The sequence below is a fragment of the Prunus avium genome, chromosome 1 (genome assembly GCF_965620075.1).
Source record: "Prunus avium chromosome 1, drPruAviu1.hap1.1, whole genome shotgun sequence".
Taxonomy (NCBI): Eukaryota; Viridiplantae; Streptophyta; class Magnoliopsida; order Rosales; family Rosaceae; genus Prunus; species Prunus avium.
Window position 1 is genome coordinate 42,089,997 of NC_142284.1, and position 10,438 is coordinate 42,100,434.

General features: G+C 38.6%; 2 protein-coding genes across 3 annotated transcripts; both read right to left on the reverse strand.

Moving 5' to 3' along the window:
* Positions 1 to 1,475: 1,475 nt before the first annotated feature.
* Positions 1,476 to 4,874, reverse strand: LOC110750378 (ninja-family protein AFP3). The gene is made up of 2 exons (XM_021950697.2): positions 3,649 to 4,874; positions 1,476 to 1,992 (listed from the first exon to the last, which is right to left on the reverse strand). The coding sequence occupies exons 1-2, from the start codon at positions 4,421 to 4,423 to the stop codon at positions 1,571 to 1,573; spliced, it is 1,197 nt and encodes a 398-aa protein (XP_021806389.1). The 5' UTR covers positions 4,424 to 4,874; the 3' UTR covers positions 1,476 to 1,570.
* A 2,183-nt stretch (positions 4,875 to 7,057) lies between these two features.
* LOC110750360 (nuclear transport factor 2-like) lies at positions 7,058 to 10,424 on the reverse strand. 2 transcript variants are annotated; one of them, XM_021950675.2, is made up of 9 exons: positions 10,205 to 10,424; positions 9,488 to 9,666; positions 9,033 to 9,315; positions 8,670 to 8,929; positions 8,449 to 8,593; positions 8,197 to 8,318; positions 8,040 to 8,105; positions 7,795 to 7,843; positions 7,058 to 7,537 (listed from the first exon to the last, which is right to left on the reverse strand). In XM_021950675.2, exons 2-9 carry the CDS (start codon positions 9,662 to 9,664, stop codon positions 7,302 to 7,304), a joined length of 1,338 nt encoding a protein of 445 aa, XP_021806367.2. In that variant the 5' UTR covers positions 9,665 to 9,666; positions 10,205 to 10,424; the 3' UTR covers positions 7,058 to 7,301. The 2 variants fall into 2 exon arrangements, with proteins under 2 accessions (XP_021806367.2, XP_021806366.2); XM_021950674.2 differs by having other exon boundaries at positions 8,670 to 8,938.
* Positions 10,425 to 10,438: the final 14 nt, after the last annotated feature.

A 10,438-nucleotide genomic window follows, 5' to 3' on the forward strand; every position in this document is an offset into this window, starting at 1 on the left:
GCAAAGGCCTCTGAAAAGTGCCTTTTTATTGAAAAAAAAGAAAATGGAAAACCTGCTGAATGGGATGGGGGTTGACATGGTGTGCCCCGCTAAGTTATAAAACCTTGATAATAGTATCATTCATTCTGATCTAAATTTTTTTTGTTAGATGACCTACTTGTAACATAACCCTGTAGGCTGTAGCTGAGCTGTGGTTCTTTGTTGTTCTTTATAAACATAACATAATCATCTATGTGTTCTTTCTTTCGGCACTAGTAGAAGTAGGTGACCAAATAGATATGGAAATCTCAATGCCTAGTTGGTTGGTTGATGCAATCTAATGCAATCGTGTCGATGCGCTATTTCCATTTTTTGGGATATATTGGGCCTTGATTTCAGATCAGAGGGAGTGGTGGGTTTATTTGTTGGGAAAAGGCCAACTTTTTTTAAATGAAAAAAATTACCAACAAATTATAAGCCCACAATGTGGACAAGAAACACCTAATCATTAGACACTACTGCAAATATATCAGCTGAAGAAAAAATATTTGAACTAACAACATCGGACTAACTAAATAAAAGATATAGGACTATAACAGAAATACACAATTAATCAAAAAAACTCTATCATGGGAGATAAATTACCTGAATTGGGAGCTCAATTATGGATTTAGGGGCTTACATGTTGTGGTGAAGAAATGGACAGAATTGTAGCAGCAATTTGGTGTTGTGAAGAAGAGAAGAGGACTCAGAGAGATAGAGTTTTAACAAAAAGAGAGCGAGATCTCTGAGGATATGACAATTGCGAATGACACAACACGAACATGCAACATGTTGTTGCCATGCCTAATCTTAAAGAGATACAAAAGAGGCAGCCCATATACCCAAAACCGCCAAGCCCAAACAAGTCAAAAGTCAATTGTCGAGGTGGGAAACCTTGTAGAGTAAGAGTCGTAGTAAAGAGCATTTACCTTTACACTCAATAGGTTCGAACTTCTCATTTTCCCTTCAGCCTCATTTATACCGGGAACCAATTTGCAAGCTTCACAAAGCATCCACATGCATCCAAGTGAGAAACATACCAATTACACAAGCTGGAACCAGGATAGAGAAGGGAGTTATTATGAACTTCTCAACCTTTGTGCAAGAAGCCAAGTATTCAAGCAGCAAATCTTTGGAGCTGAACACATATTTCTAAAATGAACCCGCCACTGGTAGCAGCAGCTACCTACTTTTCTTCACTGGGACAAAATTTAAGTCTTCCCCTCTCTTGTTTATTGCTTTATGCTTCCCCAATTTGTATTTTCTTTTTCTTCTTAAATGGTGATTATCTTCATGATGGAAAATATGATGTTGGGATTAGTTGCAAGAATTGGAATTGGAATGAATAGCAGACACAAGACTACGAAGGGGTGCATTTAAAACTTTTCCAAACTAACAGTTATTATTTTATATCAATTCCATTTCTAGAACTTATTGCCAAGAATCAACCAAAATCAGAAAAAGAAGCTATCAGATTTAGATCATCTCCTTTTGTTTCCATTCTACATCCCCTTATTTTAAGGGGCATAAAGTATAAGGGAACACTCCATTACAAAAAGGAAGTGGCAGCAGGGTTTACAACTATATGCCTAAGTGGGTGAGTGACATCACTCCCTCCTGCGTGCTTCACGAACTCTGCTGGAGAGAGAAAGCTGCCATGGCAAACACACATTATTCTTACTTCCTCTCCCTTCCCATATCTGTATAGGATTCCTTCTACTTTTCTACCATTAGGACCGTCTCCTTTTGTGAAAACACAAGGCATGTCCTCCATAGCATTCGTCCTAGTTTCCCGTCCGCTTTTCTCTGAAGAATTTGGCTTCTTACACTTGCTTTCTACATCAGCTCGGGAAGCTCCGGATGCATCCTCAGCTGTCCCTGTCCCTGAAGAGCCCACAGTGTCTTGATTACTTCGTTCTTGCAACAACTGGTTACTAGCAGGGCTTCTTGCTTCACCACAGTTGCTGGATCCTGTGATGTTAAGGGAAAACTATAAGGAAAAAGAAGCAGAGCAGTCTTTCTTCTTTTGTTCCATCCCCTTTACCTGTTGCGGAATCTTATTCATTTCAAATTCACAAGGTTGATGATATTAGCAATTTGGAAATTTAAAAGCAACATTCTCCAGTGACACAGTACGCAAGAACCTCTCTGAACTACATATAAATCTGTCGTAAGTGAACTCTTAGTTTTCACCTTGACAACAGATAGAAAGAAGCTGGCGTCAGTCAAGAAAGAAATCCATAGACTACCTGGCTACAGCATAAGGATACAGTAGGATAAGGTAAGCAATGATCTCTGCTTTTGCATATTTTTCATTTTGGTCAGAAAAGATTATGCATCCACTAGAGGATTTCAGAGTCACTCGCAGGTTCGATGTGCAACGTCAAGGAAAAGAACTTCCATAGAGCACTAGAATCAGTGACCTTTACATCCCTATCCCTAGATTGCTTGTACCAGTTACCAGTACGTCTTGATTTGTCCACAATCCAGGTGAACATAAGTCACTGTGGGTTTTCTCTTAAATGTTCTTTTGATGAGTGATATATTTTTCGGTGGAAAACACTAACGACCAGTTATATACGACCAGTAAGTGTTCCAACTGGAATGCTTTACTGTGAAACATTACCAGAGAAGTTTAGCACTAAGAACACTAACAGGCAACAAATATAAGCCTGTTTCTTGACTTACATTCTTGGCCCCTTCCCTGGCAACCACTACCATTATGCGATATAAAGTGAAATCCAACCTAAATTCCCAAACAACTTGAGGTTGCTGACTCATCATGTGGGTCAAAAACTGAACTAATTCCACATTTCCAGTGCAGTGAACTCCACTTAATATAACCATTTTAGTGATTTAAGGTAAGTACATATACACATTTCCAAAAAGGAGCATCCACCAAAAGCTCAAAGCTCTATTTCTGTATGGTAGCAACATGATTTTAGTGTTGGATTTTCTTAATGGGTGTAAGGTATTAGGTTGGTTTGGCCCTGATTGCTGAAAAACATCAGCATCCGTGTCCTTCAATGTCGCACGCATTATTGCAGACTATTCATTTTCATGCATCAGATTCAGAATGCACTTCACTGCTTTTACTAAATATTCTACCTTCTCTATCAAAATCGCCTCTCTGTAACCCTTTGCAATCCTTTTCCACTCACTTTCTGAAAAGTAAACCAAACCGAACCTAAAACAACTATTTAGATTTGTTAAGGTAATAACTCATCTTTTGGAAAGGAAAACAGTACATGGCGTGACATTTAAAATACTGCACTCTTTCTTGTTCCCAAATTTTCTTAGCAACCAATTTGGCATCGCTCTCCATTAACTAACTTAAGGACGGGAGCACGTGATTAAAACATCCAACCTACAACAAAGAACAAAAGATACCACATGGGAAAACCTAAGACGCCATCGGCTAATGAAGCAGACTTGTCCTATAATCCTATTCCAAAACAAACAAAAAACAAACCAACCAACCAAAGCAAAGTAGAGCACATAAAGCTAGCTCTACCCAAAATCAATCAACCACTCAACAACTGAATTTCAATCCAAGAATTCATCAAAATTCAAATTAACCAACACAGTTAACAGAAAGTTGAGACAAGGAGAAGAAAAATGAGATACCTTGAAGAGGTTTACTCTCCAATTCTGACATCCCTGACGAGCTTCCTCCTTGTGACTCCATCGAACCCTGCGAAATGGGTTGTCCTCCAAATCCCTGTAAACTACCCAAAATCTCAGCTTTCAATTTTTCCAGTGCATCCACTCCACCACCAACAGAAGCTTGCCTAGCAGCTGCTGCTGCAGCCCAACTTGGCAACACAAAAGGCGGACCCACCGTCCGATTAACCCTACTAGCCCCATCGTACGGCTGCTGCTGCTTATCCCTCAAATTGGGCCCCCCCTCAAGTTCTCGCCTTTCCTCCTCCAAGGAGACCCCTTCTTTCTCAGCCTTGCTTGAGTTTGAGTTCCTCTGCTTCTCTGACCTTCTTCTTTTGGCCTCCAATCGTCTCAGAGTCTGCAACTCCTTCCGCTTCCTCCACTCCTCCTCTGTCTCAGTGGGAAGTGAAGATGTCCTCATCAGACTCGCCGGGCACGACACCTGCGCCGGTGTCGTTGGGTCGTTGTCGTCTCTCACAAACGGCATAGTTCCGGCAATGGATGAAGATCGGATTAGCTTCTTCTTGGAACTCTTGTCGACCCCAAATCGGCCACCCAAAGAAAGCCCGAGATTTAACTCCAGCTCATCTGACTCTTCTTCTTCACTAGGCTCTGCATACTGCGACTGCTGTGTGTTGCTGCTACACATTAATCTCTGCAGCAGATCTCTTGGGTACTTGTCAATTTGCAAAGACAGATATTCCATTGCTCTCCTTCGCTCTTCATTAGCTTCACCCATGTTTTCCAGCACAGAGGGAAAAATAAAACAAAATAAAAAAAAATAAAAAGTATGTGTTTTTAAGTACTTCAGCAGCTATATATGTCTCTGCAGGTTAAAAAAAACAGAACTTTGATCCGCTTCAACATAACCCATATGCAGAAACTTGCTTAAAATTATCAGAACCTGTATTCAGGTCTCAAGATAATACAAGAACGCTCGCATTCAGTTCAAATCCCAAATTAGAAACGACCCAACAAACAAAGCCGTTTCTCTCTGCTTCTTTATGAGCCATCAGTTCACTCTGATGAGTTATTTCCCGAGTGACCAATCCGAGATATTTGACATGAAAATCCCGGCAAGACTCGCTGGGGAAAACAGAGGAGAAAAAAACTGAAATCAAAAGAAAAACAGAAGAAGTGAGAGAGAGAACGAGGAAAACGAAAGAAAGAAAGTAGGCAAGCAGAGACTTGCTTAAGAGAGAGAGAGAGATTGGCAAAATTTATTGTGTTCCAATAATACCCTTGGCGTTTTGACAAGAAAAGTACTTGGGGGAGCCAAGTGGCCGTCTCGGGGAATACCGCGGAGACACGTAGCCCGACTGGCATTGTCTTTTTGGCGTCTCTACCAGTAACAGTAAGTTGTCCTGGCCGAGACACGTGTCGAGAGGAGAATGAAGGAGGGAGAAAAGCACACGTGTCGATCTCCTATGGACAGCAGTTAGCAGACACGTGGGTGAGAGTCGTTTGGCCTCGTAAAAGCTTCGGCGAAGGTTTTGGGGTTGTCTCTGCCCTTCTTTCTACTCGTCTAGTCGTGTTTGTTTATTGTTGGTCGCCCTTAAGCCTTAGCTGTCGTCTTCAATTATTTGACGAACTCTACTCTCTCTCTCTCTCTCTCTCTCATCTTCACATATTAACAGCTTGCAGATCTGAAAGTAAACATGTTATGATTTTTATATTCTTAATTAGGATTGCTCGAAATTATGTTTCAATATAAGAGTATGTTTTCTTGACAAAGACGTATTCTAAATTAGTCTAAACAGGGTGATTTAACTCAATTGTAAGGAGACGAACACACTATCTTGATCAACTGACTCAATTCACATTTGAAATATCTATAATATGTTTTCAATGCAAATTTATATGTCATACATCTTTTTATATATAACTTAACTCACCAATCTAAACTCCCAAGAAAATAGTATCAAATTACGGAGTTTTTTTAATTTTTAGTCATATATGGTAAATTGATTTAGGAATTAAAACTTTTGTGGATTTAGATAACACAAGTGCCAAATGCCACATGAGTGACAATTGACTAATTACCTATTTTTATATAAAAGGTCAATTATTTCATTTTTATTTTACGACAATAGATGTATTTATAAATTTATCTACTTTACATCGTGTTTGATTATATGACAAGAGAAATTAACATCATAATATTTGCATATACTTGGTGATGTGAGAGTTTTTATCTTCCATTTGACACATTTGCACAACACAAAAAATATATATAGTCATGAACCATGAAAGCGAGATTAGTTAGATTTTAATTGTTTAATTTTTTTTTTCTTCAAACTTCAAACAACTGCGGTGTTGTTGTGGTCAACATCTATCCGCAGAAAAAAGTCAACGAGGAACAAAGTTTTAAGGTAGGGGGCATCAAGTATAAATCGGGCGAGTAGAGTGTGATGCACGTGCTTCCAATTCCAATTCCAAACAAGAAAACATGTCATCATGATTCTTATTATTCATGAGTAAATGAGGCAGTGGGACCCAGCCGTGACAAGTTGCAGTTTCCCACCATAGAAAATAGTAAAAGAACTAGGTGTTGCTACGTGTCGGATGGACTGAGGAAGTCCACGTGCCCCGGTGGGTGGGGGTCCCCTCTTCTCTACTCTACTCTCTGTTCTGTATAGCAATCACCAACTCATGAGAGCGACATGTCGCCTGTATATTTATAGCCAACTTTTTCCTTTTTCTTTTCTTTTTTCTTAATTTTTATTATTATTATTATACATAATTTCGATTTCAAGAACAAGGAGTAATTGTAAAGCAATAATAATTGATAATCCAGGAGCCTTTAACACTGAACTCAAACGTGTTAAGATAAGATAAAATAGAGATTCTAAATTCAAATTATCATGGAAATTAAAATCTCCAAATCTCCAAATTACAAGCGAGTTGATTAGGATAATGCGACGGAGTATTTACACTCGAGAGTCGACTTCAATCCTTATCACAATAATAGTTTAAAATGTCACTTTGTCAAAAAAGTTCCCAAATAATTATCTCCTCTTTTCTTTTATCTTTTTTTCTTATTTGAGCAAGACATCCTGCTCCATTCGTAAAAGGAAGACCGAAAAACAAAAGGGCAGGAAAAGAAATGGCCAGACAGAAAAAGGAGGAAATAGGGGATGATCTGATAGGACACGTCATTGGTGTTGATGTGGAGACGAAAGATTCTCCGACACAACTGACCGCCACGTGTTGGTAATAGACACGGTAGCTTTTTACTCTAACTTTTGAAATGAGAATGAATGACAACAAGGCCTGCTGCTGCACTGCACACGTATGGGCCCATGGCTAAAAAAAGTGTGCAATGAATAAACCTAAGCCAAGCCAAAAATTCACGCACACCAATTATTCGATCTAGCAACACGAAATGATAATTATTTCAATAAATATATATAGTTACAAAAAAAAAATTAAAGTTAAATGCAAATAAAATAAGACAGGAAACAATAACCTCGTAATGTCAAAGACCTAAAACATGCCGCATTCTAAATTCTGCCTCTACCAAAAACACCTAACTTATGAGATCTCACTAAGGAAGGAAAATTCTTGTAAATAAGAATCTAATCAACTGAAAGAGCTAGCTGCTGCTGCAACCTAATTCATGTCGCCACCTTTCCCGTTTGACGAGCAACTTTTCCTCCATTCTGGTAGGGCCTCTGATAAGCTTCTCCATTGCGACCGGGATTGCCCCTAGTTTGACCTGAGAACTCCCGATGTTCGCTCTTCTCAGAATCACTTCTTCCATAACCTTGGCCTCCGGTATAGTTCTCGCGGCCTCTAAAATTGTCATTTCGGTACCCACCCCTTCCTGAAGGATACCTTCCTCTCTCGTTCGCTGCAATAATAAAGACCGTCAGCAAACAGCATTGCAAGATGAAGATGAGAATGAGATGAAAGCAGTGAGGAAAATATGGGATGAGTTAAAACTGAAAACTTAAACCATTTAAAATTTTAAGAGTGATTCTATATTGTTCATCTCTTCTCCCTCAACTTAATTTATCTTCTCGTGACGAAGACAATGGTGGAGAAAAGAGAGTAAATTCTATGAAAGCACATAATTTAGGAAGAAAGATAAATTTCACTTCAACTTGCCTCGTCTTTCCTCAACACGTAGCTCAAAATTCCCATATTTGACAGATGCCTGAAACAGTACATGCACGTCACATGTTAGATACGGTTCTGTATATCAACTTGCAAATAGAAATAAAATCATTGCACTGTTTGAACAATTTGTATTTCTGAAGAAAATGAATAAATCTTACAAAATACAATGAAGACTACAAAAGGGCACATATTCAAACTGATGGACAAAAATATACATACTACAAAAGTTATACCTCAAGTGCACTTTGCATGGCTTTAGCAGATTCAAATTCTACAAAACCGAAACAGGTTCCCTGTTGCTGGATATACAAGTGTAATACAAAATAAGTAAATAGTAGTAAAACCAAAAGGCCTAATTCAAGATGGACACCAACTAAAGGTAAATCATACCTTATTGCTTCTCACTTGAATACCATCACGCTTTATGGGTCCAAACTGCTTAAAAACCTTCTCCAATTCTTCAACAGTTGCATTCATGGGCAATTTGGCAACGAAAATGGCATAAGACTTACCTGCAACAATAAGTTGAAAGGATACAAGAATGAATTATTTTCCTATAAGTGAGAAGGTTATATAACACCTCATTTCTTGGCAGGACCACACAGATAAATTTTAATACTACACCACAAAAGAAGTATCAACCTGCAGGCACATTATTCTTTTCCGGGGCACTATTGTTTCGGGGAGGTAAAGCTTCTGGCATTACAGGTACACGAGGCTGCTCAACAGGTTTAGTGGGGCGTGTCCTCATAAGGAATGGAGCGTTATTCCCATTCAAGGCATTCACCTGAACCAAGAAACCGTCAGATGATATGTATAAGTCTCATGATACCAAATACAAGACAACCAAAACCATAACTCACCACTGATGCAAAAGATTTCTTTGGAGCATCCTTCTGTGTGTTAGAAGCAGCTGCCTCTGTTACTTGGGGAGCAACATTCTGCCTTGATTCAACAGGATTTTCAGCAACAACATTATTTTCTGTAACAGTTTCTTGACCATTCTCCAACACATAAATGGCTTCCTTTCCATGGGTATTATTAAGTTCCTTTCCATTGGTATTATTAACCTCCACAGATGTAGTTTGATTCAGCACAGGTTGATCAGCAACAGCAGAAGGCTCTGTAACAACTAATGACATAATACCCATAAATAAATTTGTTACCAGAAAGTGAAGCAATAAGAAGAACCAAACAATCTACACCCTATATTTCATAGAACGTACCATGATTTGGAGCCAAAGTAGCTTCTGGAGTACTTTGATCAACAACAATATTTTCCACCACACCATCTACGTACTTAAAGATGTCGTTCAAGACAAAGAATCCTGTGTCTTGTGGGGCCAGAAAGAAAGTTTGAGTAAATTTTCTTTGCACGTTGTCTTTTCCAGTTAAATGCCCGGTCACTAAGATAATCACTCCGCCGTTCAATGAAAACTGATAATCAGCACTCAAAATCTGTACATGATAATTATTGTAGTCCAAGGAGAGTATCATGCTATTGATGTCCTGTTTCAAAATAAACATCCAATTAACTCATCAGACTATGTACACTCTGATTAAAATACAAAAATTATGCAACAACCAATTAAAAGGGTTCATGTTGCACGGTTGTCACTGGCTGTAACAACGAATTGATGATCATCTGTGAGTCACAATTAACATTTTTTACAAGACTTACTTTCACGGTTGTCACTGTCTTCAACGCTTTACCATGTGGTTCAGGGCGGGATAGAACACTTGACTCATGATAAAATTTATGAAGATATTCAGGTTTACAGAAAAGGTCATAATACTGTTTAACAAAAGCATGGCCCACAGTCTCCAAGGTGTGTGGATGTGCTGATTGATTTTCCATCTCTGCATCAATAAGGTGTCGTTAGATTCCAGTTGCTATAACAAAAACCCAATTCAAAAAACTAAACTTTCATATTCTCTAAATCATACTCAACCTAAAATAAATATCCATGAATTAGCAAACCAAAACCAACAAATTGACTAACAATCAAGGGAACCCAAGTACTAAAAGAACCCAATTTCCAGATTCTATATAGTCAATGTGAGTGTTTTACAGTACTGCGACGATCATGACTAGAAGTAAAAAAAACCAAACCTAAAACGCCATTAAAACAGGAGTAAAATTATCATCAACAACATAAATAATACAAACCCAAATCTACAATCTTTGTTCTAGACCCAAATTTACAAACTCTACATCGTGAACCATCATCCCTGACAATAAGCAAACCAGTTCTCAAAGCAAATCCTAAAGAAAACAAAAGTTGGATCTGAAACGCAAATCTTAAAGCGAATCATCATGATACAATGCAATCAATCAAAACTCAGAGACCCAAACAAAAATTGATAAAACCCAACACAGAGAGAAGTCAATACACACCAGAAGGCAGAAGGCCGAGAGCGCAAAGAAGCGCCTCCAATGGCTTCAAGAGAACGAGAGAACAAGAAAAATTTGAGAGAATAATAATACTATAAGAGGTTGGTGGAGAATCTGGTGATGCAAAGGTTGAGATTTATAGGCGATTTTATTGGGGTTTTCCAATTCCTAGTCCGATATGTACTACTCGTCGACCCACCGTCTTTGGTTGGAGTTGGAGGGAATTTTCGTATTTCT

Bases quoted from the DNA above. Each gene is read 5' to 3' on its own strand.
- LOC110750378 (XM_021950697.2), bottom strand. From the start codon at position 4,423: ATGGGTGAAGCTAATGAAGAGCGAAGGAGAGCAATGGAATATCTGTCT. The intron at 1,993-3,648 runs GTATCTCATTTT...TTAACATCACAG, and splicing joins GGAGAGTAAACCTCTTCAAG to GATCCAGCAACTGTGGTGAA.
- LOC110750360 (XM_021950674.2), bottom strand. From the start codon at position 9,664: ATGGAAAATCAATCAGCACATCCACACACCTTGGAGACTGTGGGCCAT. The intron at 8,939-9,032 runs GTACGTTCTATG...TTATGTCATTAG, and splicing joins TACTTTGGCTCCAAATCATG to TTGTTACAGAGCCTTCTGCT. The intron at 8,106-8,196 runs GTATGATTTACC...TTGTATATCCAG, and splicing joins TTCAAGTGAGAAGCAATAAG to CAACAGGGAACCTGTTTCGG.